Source organism: Schistocerca serialis, chromosome 8 (genome assembly GCF_023864345.2).
Source record: "Schistocerca serialis cubense isolate TAMUIC-IGC-003099 chromosome 8, iqSchSeri2.2, whole genome shotgun sequence".
In the NCBI taxonomy this organism is placed as follows: Eukaryota; Metazoa; Arthropoda; class Insecta; order Orthoptera; family Acrididae; genus Schistocerca; species Schistocerca serialis.
The window spans coordinates 576,776,077-576,791,707 of record NC_064645.1 but is presented as its reverse complement, the minus strand read 5'-3'; the positions used below and the strand labels follow the sequence as shown (position 1 = coordinate 576,791,707).

The 15,631-nt window shown below is 40.1% G+C and overlaps 1 protein-coding gene across 6 annotated transcripts in view; it reads left to right on the top strand.

The window, feature by feature from the left end:
* The first annotated feature begins 802 nt into the window (after positions 1-802).
* LOC126416070 (far upstream element-binding protein 1) overlaps positions 803-15,631 on the top strand; it is a 76,895-nt gene continuing 62,066 nt past the window's right edge. For 5 of the 6 annotated variants that reach the window (XM_050083552.1, XM_050083550.1, XM_050083549.1 and 2 more), the window contains exons 1-4: positions 803-959; positions 11,648-11,720; positions 12,140-12,382; positions 14,986-15,115. In XM_050083552.1, coding sequence (XP_049939509.1) covers positions 876-959; positions 11,648-11,720; positions 12,140-12,382; positions 14,986-15,115 — 530 coding nt within the window. In that variant the 5' untranslated portion in view covers positions 803-875. The remainder of the gene's footprint in view (positions 960-11,647; positions 11,721-12,139; positions 12,383-14,985; positions 15,116-15,631) is intronic. The other variant, XM_050083551.1, reaches the window with a different exon arrangement.

The window sequence follows — 15,631 nt, the reverse complement described above, 5'->3', positions numbered from 1 at the left end:
CCATAACCTTCACACGCTCATATGATTTCAGGTGACATCATATTGAAAGCTGTGTAACTACGTAGAATTTGTGGCGTCCTGTGTGAAAGGCAGCTGACGATGCCACTACAGAGAGCCACAAACTATGGCGCTACATTAGTTGCATGTGTGAACCGGGCTTTAACTCCTGGATGTCCTTTGTTAAACGGTAGCCACTGAAAGTTTTTTCCTGTACCAACAAATGGCAGGCCAGCAGTAGATTTGCACTTTACCGTTTGGTCGAACGAGATTCGCGATGATTTATTGCATGCACAGACTCCGGTAGAGATAGATCCTTACGTGTGGAAATGCCAATGTGAATCGACCTAAGTATTTTTATAATCGATGTGTGACTATTATCTCTGCACAGAATGACATACGTAGGCAACATATATATTCTGCGGGTTCCAAAATCAATGCGAAATACAGCGTAATGGCAGCTTATGAAAAGAGGAACTCTGAAATGTTTTTTAAAGTAAATGCATTGTAATATGTCACCTTAAATGAATTGTCACCGTACTGGAGTGTTTATGCCACTGTTAGAGTAATCTCCACAACTTCGCAGTGCCAATAAAGCATGGAAATACCGTTAAGCATTTCGATAATTGTGACTCACAAGCGGAAAAAGTCTTACACGGTATTACACAGAATGATAACACAACTAATTAGTTCTCGCTACGTGAGTCCATCAGCATGAAATGCATCGCATCATGTCGGAATTTGAAATGGGCGGCAACTGGAATGGCGGCTGATCACGTGAGGTGATGTTGGCGTCATGTTAGCGCCCCTGGCGGCAAACAGCCTAGATCGGTCATTGAGGAAGGCGCCATTTTCCCTATTCTGCTTCATGGTTCAACATGAGTGATTATTCAGCGGTTGCGCCGCCATCAAATTTCAGTCAAAGTTCAGCTTTTGCTGCCGCCCTTCAACGTGCGAGACAGGTACGAATTCAATATAAAAATAAGCAGTAAATGAATTATAATAACTATGTTTTTCGTTCGATCTTGTCGTTTAAAATGGGTACCAAGTGTGGCTGAGCGCCATGCTTTTGTGTTGCATTGTTTGCTTGAGTGTTATCGTAATTATTATGTTTTTCTGTGTTTTAAATCGTCTTTTGCCATAATCGTCTAGGAGTGGCGTGCAGTAATAATTATATTAATACTTATTCGTGTCGCTTCAGCTGGAATGGCCGGCCTTGGAATTTGTAATGGAGGACAGCCACCTTAAGGATGAGTGTAATTTGTCGAATGTGATGTAAGGAGTAGTGGTTCGGATTGTAAGTAGGGTTCACAGTTTGCAAGTGTATCACTTCTATGTATTTCGGCCGTCACCGGCCATCTTTCAGGTCTACTCGAGCAAAATCGATATTTTTTGCGTAGTCCTTACCGCGGCGCGAATACAGCAGAGCCATGGCCCTGCAGTACACGACGCTGAATAGTGTGTTAATGTACACTGACAAATTTCACTGTGATAAATAGCATTTTTAAGACTTGTTCGGATATTCATGTACTTCCGTTACACTGAAGATAAATGTAAGCTGTACCTTTGACTTGTGGAGGACTTGCACTAAATTCCGGCTCACAATGGAAAATGCGCTTCAGGTATATTACTTGCTTAGGTTGGTGTTGACGCGTAGTTTCTAATTGTTACAAATAACTAATACTACAGGGAATGGCTGATAGGGGGCGTTGCAAGTCTGCACCCAATCAGCTTACTAAAATTTACCTGAAAGTAATGTGAAGTTTTCATAGACTACATAGTCATTTGTGTGTTCCTGGTGATTTGTATTAGTTGTTTTCACATTTGAGCGTGTGTAACTAAGCATGGTAATCTTCGTGTATTTGAATGTGTAACAATGAGCTATGGTATTGCACTTCTCATTATATGTGCTGAATGACAGATTGAAATCTGCATGCTATCTCCAAATGTTACTGTTGAATTAAATGATTCCAGTCCCTAAAGTCGTTTCTTTAGTTAGGAGACTGATTAGCTTAATAATTTATTAAGAGATTAACCAGGCTGCATCATTTTTAGATGTAAACATGTCAGATATCCAGTTGTTTTGTTTTGATGTTTATAAGTGTTTAGTTTTCAACCTACTTTTATTATGGTCCTGGAGAGCGGATGTGCTTTCACATTTGTTATATTTTGTATATTTTTGTTGTAAGATGTCTAATTTTCTTAGTTTCTTATTTGGATGCTCAGTTGTAGGTGGCTGTTTAAGCAGTTGTTTCGTGTATGCTCTGAAGTGTAGAAGTGTTCTGGTGTTAGTTAAGACGTGGATAACTGAATGTAGACATTTTCCTCTCTGCAGAGCGTCTTTTTGCAGTTTACTTATAGTATTGACTACTATTTACACAATGTAACAAACTAGTTTGCATTGGTTAAAGGTTTGCATGGAAATGAATGGTTTGAAAGTTATCAACACACAGGTTGATCCTGACCGACAGAAATCGTCAGTAAGCATTGTCTCTTAAGAAACTGTTCAACAGTATATAATATTGAGGATGGTAGTGTAGTTGTGAAATCTTTGACTGCTGTAGATAGTGAAATTTTCATGCTCCGCCACTCTACAGATGCTGTTTGAGGTAGTGTCTGCTCTTGTTTCCCTTCAGTGCTAATGCTGAGTTAACTTGGGTGTCCTTGCTGATCCTTGAACTTCACCACTCGGGTACTTCAGTGCTGTGATGAGTTCAAGCTCACAGTGCCTGCACCATATCTCAATAGTTCTGACCACTAGTTGTGTTTTGGTCGGTTTATTGTTGTGATCGTGTGTTGCGTCATTAAGTTTTGATTTACATCTGTTTGTTACTCAGGATTTGTCTGTTTTTCATTTCCTATAAAGAAAATTAGGCATCATGGTTACACATGAAGAGATCATGGATATATGAACGAGTGTGACAGTCTGTATGTATTATTTGATGTTGACATGAGTGGTAACTCATCCATAGGTTCTGAAAGTTGCAATCCTAAATTGCCTGCATCAGCAGATGTGGTGTAGCACTCCTGTCTCAAGTTTCAACAAGTGTAATTAATAATTCTTGTGAATATGAAGACTCAAAAACTGATATAACTTTTAGAATGGAACACCAAATCTTGTTTAATTTACTGAAGGAAAAGCCATCTTTACATCTGTGCATTTGTAACAATTGTGAATTTGCAGCTTAGCTTTGAACTCAGAAATTGTTTGCCTCAGTGGTGGCATATCTGTGAAGAGACTTTGTGGAAAGCACTCTAGTGCAAAAGATGAGGGAGGGCTCTTGGATAACAACAGCCTGGGTAGAAAAATATACACAGGCTCCTATGCTGTCTGAAATAGCCTATTAGGTGATTGTCACAGTTCTCAGCTGCTACTGTAGCAAGCATGTTTGCAGGAGCCAAAGGGTAAAGAATTTTTCTGAATTGACAAAGTGCATTTAAGTGTGCTGCAAACCTGGAGTTTATGCTGCGTTACAGGTAACTTCATTAGAACCTTTATTTGGTATTTACATTTGTTGGCTTCGCCAACTCGCAGTTTGCCACCTTCCAATCTGACCTAGACCTTGGGCTGCTGTTCAAATTAGTCTGCCAACACAACCAAGATTTGGGGGGTTTGCAATATTACACTCTACCAACTGATTTTAATAATTTTGCATTTGAAGTGAATGACTTTCAAACTGTGGTAAGCATATGACAGGGTGCAAATTATTTGAGGGGAATTGAAAGGCTTAGTGAAGTTTGCGATACTGCCATAATGGCTTGACCACGGATGATGCTGTTGGCACTTTTTTTTTAAGAAGTTTGTGGTGGTGGTATGCAGTGTAGTCAGGTATCTTGTTACCGTGGAAGGGGGCATTTTGTTTAATGTGATGATTTGTGTGCATTGCACATTGTGTAGTTGTTACCATATGTGATGGAAACCCATAGTTTCAAAATGTGACCTGATATTTTCAAATTTTAATGTTTAAAGGTGTTAACATCCTAGGTTCCAAGTAATTTGATTTTTAGAATATGTTTGACTGTGCCATGTATGTCTGTATTTATGCTATGCCTTACATACAAATTACGTGGTGACAAGCTTTTTGATGGCTTTGCCTGTATACCCATGGTCTTTGACCTGAAAATGTGTGGTTGACACATTGAACATCGTTAGGGAGGCAGATTGTGCTTAATACTCTTTAAAGTATTCAGCTAACTGAGCACAGGAAAGAAACAATGAGATTGTTTTTGGATGTTTATATGTGTTACTACTTCTCATCTCATACCCAGCAGTAATAGGGCTCCCACAGTATTTGTATGCAAATAATGAGTGTCACATGTACACTATTTTTTTTAATTGCTCCAGGTGTTCCAGTTATACTTCAGTCATGTCTTTTCACTGCAGACCCTCAGCGTTAGGGGTGTCTGTTTCAGCACACTACTCGCATTTGGGAGGACAACAGTTAGTTCTCTGCAATTTCTCTAAATAGTTCCAGGCAAACAGAATGGTTCCTTTGAAAGTGCACAGCCAGTTTACTTCCCCACCCTTAACACAATTCAAGCCTGTGCTCCGTCTCTAGTGACCAAGCTGTCGATGGGACATCAAACCCAGTCTCCATTCCTTTTCCCATCTGAACAAGCCTCTGTAGTCTCACCAGTGCTGACCGACTGCAGTGTCACACTCGGCTGATACATCTGTCACTGGATGCGGGTATGCAGGGGCATGTGGTTAGTCTACCACGCCCCTGTTTTCATTTCTTGTGACTGGAGCCACCACTTTTCACTGAAGTAGCTCCTCAGTTGGCCTCACAAGGACGAAGTGCACCCTGCTTGCTGCCCACCACATCCAGTCTGTCACCCATCCAAGTGCCAGCCAAGCCTGACAGCACTTACCTGATCTGAAGGGAGCTGGTGTTAACCACTGTGGCCAGGCAATTGGCAGTAAAATGTTTAGTGACCCTGGAAGTATAATTTGGCATTGATATCTTCAATTATCAAATATTTTTTCATATCATGTCGTCCCACCCTCGCCATCATGCTGTGGGATGGTTGGGATATATTACCCCCAAAATATATTTACAGAAATAATTATTCAAATATTGATTCAAGTATATACAAAATTTCATTGCTTAACTCTAGAACTGGAGCAATTTAACTTCCACAAGTACAGTGATGGTAGGTGATTCTTACTCCCAAAGAAGCCATTATAATTGGGTGCATGGTATAGGAATCCATAGAAGATTAACAAACATGCATCAAAATACTTGGCGGAGATTTGTTCATTATGTAATACAGTTCTGAATTTACGTTGTGCTTTATTTATAATTGTCAAACATGGGGCGAAGAAAAAAATATTACATTTTTTAACCTATATGCTATACATTGATAGAAGTGCCGTTACAGTGAACAGCATTGTTGCTTTCTTTAAACTGCAAAGCACACAATGCTGTTGGTGGTACCAGAGGTATGTGACTGAAAACAAGGCATCTGTAAAGCTACAGCAACAATGAAGTTGCTTTACATGATTGGAGATGCAAGAAGCAGCTATTCCAAATTAATTTTTGTCATGGCACCTTTTCATGTACAGATTGCAGGGGCAATGCTGTGCCCAGGCCATTAAAATGTTACACTTGACATATGTGTTTAAAGTTGGTAGCGTAACAGGTTAATAAGTGAAGTACAAGAAGCACGAGGTGTTGGATGGGGGGAGGGGTCATGAACCAAGCACAGTGTGGTTATCTCTGGCGGTCGTGATGTCAAAGCTCGCATGTTTGCCGGCCTCCTTTGCTGTGAATATAAACTATGTGCATTGTGTATGGTTTCTACCGTGTTCTTGCGTTGTACTGTGCTATGTTTCACTGTGTTTTAGAAAATTACACTGAAAAAAATTAGTTGGCCCAGTGACAATCCTTTGCGTCAAGGTGTGCTGCTATACAGCGCAGCACCGAAGTTGCTACGGAGAACTTGTGAGCTGTAAAAGCAGGAGGAAGAATATGCAAGTATTCATGGACAGCTATCAGTTCCTGCTGACAAAGTTGTGGAACAAACATCAAAAGATCTTGGAATTAGTGCAAAAACAGTAGTAAGCAAGGGAATGTTATTGTAAAAGTAAAAAATATGTAGATGTGAGCTGTAATGATTCAGAGCCGTCCTGATCAGATAATATATTTTTAGCGAGCCCTGGAAAGTAGGAAAGGCAGCCTCGCCCTGTCACAGGCACGGATTCTTGCAAGGCTGATGCAGTTTGCAGGCATATTTATGCTTACTACAACATGAGAGTATCCTACAGTAGCAAAGTTAACTAGTATCATTAAAAGAAAGTGAACTTTTCAGGGGTGAAAAGTTACTGAAAATTGTTCTGTAACTGAAAATTGTTCTGTAAAGTACTGGCTTCTGTAACAAAACATTAAACAAATGCAAAGTCCTGTTAGAAATTGCACATATTGTTACACCTTGAACCATATTTTTGCACAAAATTGCGGCCAAAAACATTAAGTAAATTTTTGTTTTTAATGACCATGAATACGGTTTTGGTGCTGATTCCGACTACAGTGACGATGAGGAGCTGGATAGAATTGCACTATTGTCACCATAAAATGGTGAACGGAAATCTATGAATATCGGTTATTTATTCCATCGATGCCATTATAAAATGTAGTGAGATATTAGCATCTCGGTTATTATTTATTTTGTAAACTATGTACTGTATATTTTTTCAAGGTATCGGTCATCGTTAAATGTATATTTTCTGTTTCTTTATGCAGTTATCGAAACCGTGTGCTGTATTATGAATATTTCTGCATTGTTATGCAGTTGTTCATTTGCTGTCATTGTGGTACTCATAAATTAAGGATAATCGCAGAATGTGGCGCCACACAATGTGGCACTAAAAAAAACTGGCGTCAATAGCATAGGCACATAGGGAACACACACGACAGGTCTGTAAGTCCATGGTATTGGTGATAAGTTGAGAAAACAGTCACAAAACAAAAAATGCCACTGTTTCCTGCGCATGTACTCAGACATCAATATGGGATATGAACACCATGCACATGTATGCAGGCCGCACAACGGGTTGGCATACTCTGGATCAGGTGGTCGAGCAGCTGCTGGGTTATAGCCTCCCATTCTTGCACCAGTGCCTGTCTGAGCTCCTGAAGTGTCCTGGGGATTTGAAGACGTGCAGCGATATGTAGACCGTGAGCATCCCAGACATGCTCAATGGGGTTTAGGTCTGGAGAACAGGCAGGCCACTCCATTTGCCTGATATCTTCTGTTTCAAGGTACTCCTCCACAATGGCAGCTCAGTGGGGCCATGTGTTGTCATCCATCGGGAGGAAGGTGGGACCCACTGCACCCCTGAAAAGGTGGACATACTGGTGCAAAATGACGTCCTGATACACCTGACCTGTTACAGTTCCTGTGTCAGACATGCAGGGGTGTATGTGCACCAATAATAATCCCACCCCACACTATCAAACGACAACCTCCATAAATGTCCATTTCAAGGACATTAAGGGGTGGGTATTTAGTTTCTGGTTCACGTTAGATGAAAACCTGGCAAGAATCACTGTTCAGACTATACCTGGACTCGTCCGTGAACATAACTGGGACCACTGTTCCAATGACCGTGTACTGTATTCTTGACACCAGGCTTTAGGGGCTCTCCTGTGACCAGGGGTCAGTGGAATGCATATTGCAGATTTCTGGGCGAATAAACCATGTCTGTTCAGTCGTCTGGAGACTGTGTGTCTGGAGACAACTGTTCCAGTGGCTGCGTTAAGGTCCAAGGCTACCTGCTGTACTCCGTGGCTGTCTGTGGGCATTGATGGTGAGATATCGGTCTTCTTGTGGTGTTGTACACTGGACATCCAGACTTGCTTGCTTCACTGTACTCTGACATGCACTAGCACACCTCTTCGCATGTGGACTGCTGCCAGCATATGACGACCGCAGGTCAAATGCACCACATGGTCATACCGCGAAGTGATTTGAACCCGCAAACTGCCTACCAGAGCGTTGTTTCACTATGTGTCAGCATTATCGTTAGGTTATGAGCAGGAGTATAAATGGGACAAAAAACTGTATTGTCTGCTATGTGTATAGAGGCTGCAGTTGCAACATCACTATTCCAGTATAGCCATTGTAACTTGATGTTGTGTGAACTGTTAAGTTGAATGTTTCTCCAGTGAGGGTTTAAATACCAGTCTTCTGCTACAACCAAGTTTTCAAGTGACACTGCTATGCGAATTGTATACATGTGGACTAATGTTTTCCAGTATCAATATTTTGGAAACAGTGTACATGTGGTTAGCCTGCCATGTGATTGCCATTTCTAGTTCCAATGTTCAGCAAATTGACATTTCATTGAGTTGCGGCAAATACTTTCCAGTTTGTATGAAATGTTCAGTTGCCAGTTTACATGTCTTACTCCATTCGTAGTGGAGTAGGTCAGCATTGCATTTAGCCTGATAACAAAACTTTTTCTCATTTTGTAGCCGTCATTAAAAGTATTGATTCTTGCTGTCTCGTAGTTTTTATATGGATGTTGGAAGAATTTACTTTTGAGTAAGTATCACTAAGCTGTGTTTGGTCAGTTTGAGCGTATGAAATTGTTAAACTAAATGGTGTTAGATGTAATGGAAAGTTCATTTGAAGGAAGGGTATTATGTAAACATAAATTTGTCATTGTGCGAGGATTTCTTTTATACTGATCTGTTTCCACAATGGTAACAATTAGCAAGTTAGGTGTCATGTTAGTAATTCACACTATTTACACCAAATAATGTAAACCATGTTTGTTGTTACTAATGTTGTCACACACAAGTTTTTTAGGCATTCATTGCCTTGTATCTGAATTATCTGAATTTAATGTAGCTGTATTTCTGTGGCCTTCCTTGCATTTTCAGCAATTTGCTATTCACAAATCATTCACTTCCTGTAAGTTTCCAGTAGAGTCATACATATTGACTACACTGTCCTGTCACAATAATGTGATGACCATCTTTGTTAGAAATCGGTGTGCAATAACCACTAACAAGACTGCAGGTGTCAGCACAAGCTGTGGAGGGTATAAGAATGAGGGGATGTGGGGAAAAAATGCAATTGTCGTAATGTGGAAATGGAGTGATCTGTCTGACATTCTAAAGGGCATGAACATTGGCTTTCACACCAGAGGTGGAAGCATATCTGAAATGGCAAAGTTTGTAAACTGTTCGCATGCCATTTTGGGCAAAGTATACTGTGCCCGGCAAAATGGAGCTATCCAAAACTTGTGCTGAGGCAAGTGTGGTGCACTATGGGCCTTAGATGACAGGTGAAAAACATGGCAATCTGTATTTGCAAGTGGTTGTTAAATTCTTGAGTAACTGAGTGCCCAGGTGAAGTGAGGGGCTACCAACAGTCTCCTCAGTGACCATTCAGCGAACATTGCATGTGTGGGTCTCCAGAGCAGGTGCTAGTTTCATGCACCCCTGCTGACTGATGTTCATTGGTGACAAGGCTGGAATTGGCACAGCAATTCTGCAGTTGGCCTTTTTAGGTGAATCAAGTTTGATCAATGGACAGATTGCTGTTGGCATGTACAGCGTGAAATGCCTAAAAGTAAATGCCTTGCAACAATCGTCGGAAGGGGCCAGACTTGGGGGTGGCAATTTTATGGTCTGGGGAATGTTTTCGTGGCATTCTGTGCGTGATCTCACCATGCAGTGGATCAACATAAGTGCGCATCTATCCTTGGGACCCATGACCACCCAAACAGGCAGTTTGTTTTCCTTTGGCATGATGGCATCTGCCAGCAGGACAGTGCACCATAGCTCACTGTTTGAATTGTACGTGTGTTGTTCAAATAGCACCAGGATGAGTTTACCATGCTCCCCGGATTGAAACCCAGTCAAGAATCTGTTGAACCAACTCAATCATGCTGCATGCACCATGGATCCACATCCTTGTCAGTACATTCCAGAACATCATTGACATTCTTCCTGTGTGTGTCATGACAGTCAGCACTTGACCTTACGTAATTTATTCATATTGATACAACCTGTGTGTAGTCTGTGAACTTAAGGGTTAGTGGTGTTTAATGTATGGTTCTTTGATAGCTGTCGTAGTTCAAAATTTTTCACAATAAAGGATGGCAGCCAAAAACAGTTGCAGGATAGAATTTTTTTATTAAAATTCTTGACCAAGGTTTCGGTACATATAAATATACCTTCATCAGAAGTAAACTTCCTGAATAGAAAGACACATTCATTAGAAAAGCCATATCAACGAAAGTGAGAAACAGAAGCTTAAATAACGGTGAAATTGCTAAAGTAATACAGGCACACAATCTTTAGTACTTACTAAAATTACATCATGCACTGGAGAATAATGAAACAATTATGCCAAAAGGCGTCGTCAGTAATTAAAATATCATCTCCATTTGTACAACATGTGTAATGGGCACAGGATCAAAGCGAACAGTTTAACAATGTTACTTCGCCTATGAACTGTTGAGACACGAGTGTGAAGGCACTAGGTAGATTGTTTCGCCGAGAGAGGGCACTTGCATGTGCCAGACTCGCGCATATTACAATCCATAAATACATACATAAGCGCATCAAAAATTACACAGCACTAATCACACTATTGTATCCTTCTGGTCAAGAATTGAGTCAGCTTCATTTATGCAGTTAATAAAATCAGTGATCGGCTTATGTTGATAAGCTTCGCGTGACATTGCCTGAAGCAACTTTTTTAAGGCTGTCAATTGTGACTGGGACACTAGTCATAAATACGGAGCCTTTTTCTGTATAATGGTGTAGTGTAGTGCTTAAAGTATAAACATTGAGTAGAAGGTCAAAGGTTCAAATCTTGTCAAATACTGTGCTGCATCATTTCCATCATAGTACTGGTTTTTTAGTTGCTCTTCTTTTTCATTTTGTCGGTCTTTTTTGTTTGGAATCTACTTGTGTTGCCTATAAACAACAATCAAGTGACCACATGAACTGCTTATTGATTGGTGATGTGGAATTCCATGTAGCCAATGTGAGAACAGTTTCGTGTAACCAGTGACAGCGGGAAATTAGTTAGTATTTATTGCTAAAACTGAAATTCTGCTGCAGACGATGGCTATGCAAACAAACATATTGTGTTCATAGTCAGACATTCAAGTTTTTGTCTTGAAATTGTTCGTAGGGTTAGCTTTAAATTCCGTGAACAAAGTGAGCATGATTTTAATTCTGCTGCAGATTGTTGATTGCCATTTTCTTGGATAAATTGCACATCATGAGGCTGTGGTTAGTTTGGAACAAGAGTTTAAATTCAGATCTACAAAATCTGTCTGCCGTAGTTCAGTCATTGATCACCAAAAATCAGCTATCGACAGAGCATCTTCCATTTTCATCATCCCTTGTGATGGCTGCTTCCACCAGTGCTCCGTGTTACACATCAACTGCATTTGTGAAGTGACCTGCTGTGTGTGTGTGTGTGTGTGTGTGTGTGTGTGTGTGTGTGTGTGTGAGCGCGCGCATGCATGGGGATGTGCGTGCCTCCTGTAATCAAGCGGGCTTGGCAGGATATTTAGATATTGTTTTATCTTGTTGTAAGCTCTCAAACTAGAGCATGTAGGGTGGTGTTGTAAATAGCAATGGTATGTTAATTTATCTGTAAAATAAATCTCTGTTTACAGATTGCAGCCAAGATCAATCCTGGTGGCTCAAGTGAGAGCACTGGTCAAAAACGGCCTTTGGAAGAGGGGACAGGTAAGACTTTCCAAGAGTGTAATATCAAACTTGTCAACTATAAATTAAGACTGAAACATACAGTTTCATTCATGTGTAATATATGTGTATTGTTCCACTATAGCAAGTTTTGTTGAATGGAAACTCTTTCCTATTAATTTATCTAATCACCTCTGCATAGTACATATACTTTTACATTTTCATCAGCGGAAGTGTGTTAGCAGAACTAAATTTGCAGTGTGTTTGGTGCTTGGGTGATTAAATGGTACAGCAGGAAAGGAAAGCTGTACACTGTGTGTGTGTGTGTGTGTGTGTGTGTGTGTGTGTGTGTGTGTGTGAGAGAGAGAGAGAGAGAGAGAGAGAGAGAGAGAGAGAGAGAGAGACACTTAATTCTGTTGTGTGACTCTGTGGAACAAGTTGAATGGGGAAAACAATTGCAGGGGAGCCCGAGGCCAAGAAAGCGGCCACAACTAGTGATCCGCAGATAGCGGCACTTCGGGCACAGCAGACTACTTCACAACCAGTGAACAACGCAGCGGCAGCTGTTCAGGCGGCTGCCGTGGCAGCCAGGGTGGCGGCGGCTGCAGCAGCTGGACTCCCAGGCCTGGGGGGCGTTGGTGTCCCAGGCCTAGGAGCTGTTCAAAATGAAGACATCAGAGTGCCTGACAAAATGGTTGGCCTGAGTAAGTACAGTGTTAAGCAGTTGCTACTTATTTATTTTGTAAAATCTGTAGGACACTTGATAGTTTTTTTTGACAGAACAGAACTTTCCTAATAGTTAAATTACATGAAATGGATGTGGATATTAAATTTTTAAAGATAGATACATGATAAATGGCAAACTTATTTGCTGAGTTCGTTATGAATCTAAAGTTACTGTAATTTGAGAATATGAAATGGTTATTTCCAGTTTTTCCGTAATGTGATATACCGTAGAACCAATTTCGGTTTGAATGACACAATTTTTATTACAGTGTTAATTGTTCACTTAATAAAGGTAATGAATGCTGAGCTATAAAAATGAACTGTAAGGATTGCTTCCTAATCTCCCTCAAACCGTAATGTTAAAGACAAAAGACAAACACTATTTTCTGTAGAAGGGGAGATGGTTTTGGGTAAGCAGAAAAAGGCTGTGTGCAGGGTGGAGCAATTGAAAAGCAGCTCAATGGGCAGTTGGTCTGCATTGGCAATGGGTTGCTGACCAGCTGGCAACACTGCTCTGCACACGGGGCAGCGGCGTATTGGCTTGTTGCACCCAAGCATGTTCCTTTTACACTCGTCATGTAGAGGATAGATTCAGGCTCGGAGGAAGATGTTGTCCCTTGTTGCAAACTAATAAGGAAATGATCAACATTCTGGATTCATTGGTTCATCCAAAGAAATGTAAACTTCAGGCTATATGTAGCAGCCAAGGAGATGTAACAGATTAGAAATTTCTAGCTCTTTATAGAACAACTAAACAGTGCTACTGTGATTTGGTGCAGTTGATTTCTTGTGCCGTGACATAATGGTGGTTTTATAGCCCAAATATTGAGAGATTTATATACATGGAAATGTGCTGGTGGTTTGTGCTTATCAAGTCGGTTAATGTGAACACCATCGTATTTACATTTGTCGGTGATTTGTCTTTGCACTGTTAGTTTCTGCTTGACAGTGTAATTTTGCAGAATGATGAAGGGTATTTAGTCACATAAGAGAACACTATCGGTATGATTTATAATTCTTTTGCACATTTGCTTCCAGTGACGTATGGGTAATTTTACTTTAAATAGTGAATGTTTGGTACACTACATATTTAATATTATAAATTCCTTTTTCCATTTCACACCCTGCTTTGTCTGTCAGATGACTCCTACAGTAGCATAGGAGTTTGTAATTGCATAAAATGGGATGGTTTTAGACTTCTGTACACACCTAATGTTCACAGCCTGCTCGTTCATCTTGAAATGCTGCAAGTTTGAGGCGCCATGTCACGAATTGTGCGGCCCCACCCGCCCGAAGTTAGAGTGCTCCCTCCCTCACGCATGCGCGCGCGCTTGTGTGTGTGTGTGTGTGTGTGTGTGTGTGTGTGTGTGTGTGTGTGTGTGTGTGGGGGGGGGGGTCGGTTGGTCAGTCCTTGGCATAAGTTAAAGTAGTGTGTAAGTCTAGGGACTGATGACATCAGCAGTTTACTCCCTTAGAAATTCACACATATTTGAACCGCTTCAAATTAAACTGGCACACAGCTTTATTAGAGACATGACACAACTCAAATCTCGTGGTAACAAGGGCACCGAATCGCTGGGAACTGATTCGCAACAGGTTGGAAGTGATTGGCTGAAGTCGCTCCAGTCATGCAGTCTGTAAAGGTGCATTAAATTACACGGTTAAAGATTCACTGCCAGCTTATGCGGACAGTGTTGCTTTTGAATGACTCCTTGTTTGGAGGGCCTTCGTATCTTTTCTCCAATTGATTGGAGATTGGCATTCAGGATGAGGTAAAGGAACTAGTTTTACAGCTGTGTGGTCTGAAAGCCAGTGTGTTTTAGTAGGGGTTTTAACTAACAATATCAATACTGTGGTGATTATCTTCATCCAATTTTAGTATGCTGTTATATAATACGTTGTAGTGTAATCTTCTGTTAACATTTTACTGCAAAAACTTTCATTTTGTTTTTTGATCAAAAAGTTCGATGATATAACAGTACACCATCATGAAACATACATTTAATTGAAGTTTTGCATTATTAACATCACATTTTGATTCTGTAGCATTCTTTAGTTTGTGGATTGTCATTGTTTGTGAATATTTGTATTACAAACCATTAACAAGAAGTGTTCAGAAACATTAATGCATTTAGAAGCTCTTGTAGGGGATTATAAATTCATGAACTTCTTTGTTAATTAAAGATCCCTCACTTCCATGGCAATCTTTAGTGCCTCTCTTTTTCTTTCGGTTTTTTATGTTTTGAATATTGCTAGAAAGTATTGAGGGAGAAAGAAAAGAAATTTGATCAGAAGTTACTGTTAAGAAAGAATTCTGAAGGTTGTTGATACTGAAAATAGGTAGTAATTGTTCTCAATACATTTTTCCATTCAGATATTTCTTTAAATCAGCAGAATAGTTCTTATGTCTAATCTATCCAGTCTTATCTATAAGAAACGCCAGTTCTCTGATGTCATTGGTTGTGATGATTGTGGGATTTAAAGTAGACTTGGATTCAAGAAAAAATTTTCGTAGTTTGCTTTCAGTTCTATAACTATAATAACTTGGTAATCTAATATAACTTGTACTATTAATTTACAGTTATTGGAAGAGGTGGTGAGCAGATCAGCAGATTACAGAATGAATCGGGTTGTAAGATACAAATGGCTCCTGATAGTGCTGGTATGCCAGACAGAACATGCACTCTCACAGGAACACGGGAGGCCATTAAGTAAGTACTTCAGAACTATTTTGGTGCCCTTTGCTTGACTGGAAGCATAGTATGTGCTTATCAGTTTTCTATTGGGCAAATAATAAGAGATGAAATTTCTCAGGTGTGAACCAATTGTTCATTACACCTGTAGCCCGATTCATCACACACTAGTCTTTTTAAAGAATTGTTCGTTCAGGTACATTGTTCAGGGCCTATTTTCTTCAGTTTTGAGGCTTGTCCCACTTTTTGTCCCAACATATTTTTATTGAAGTGCTACAATGAGATGTATTTTTAAAGTATTTGTAAGTGTATTGTTGAGGTTGATTGGTCAGATATAATTGTTATAAACTTTTTGTTTATTAAACTCGACTATTTGAGCAGTGAGTTTTTTTTTTTCCCCTCTCTCTTTAAACTTCATCACATTGGTCATAGCACAAACCAAATTATTGTGCCACTGCAGAAGTAGCTTCTGCAAGTTAGTGGAAAAGAGTATCTCACCTTGCTGCAAGTAGTTGCAAGATGCTGGAAATTCTT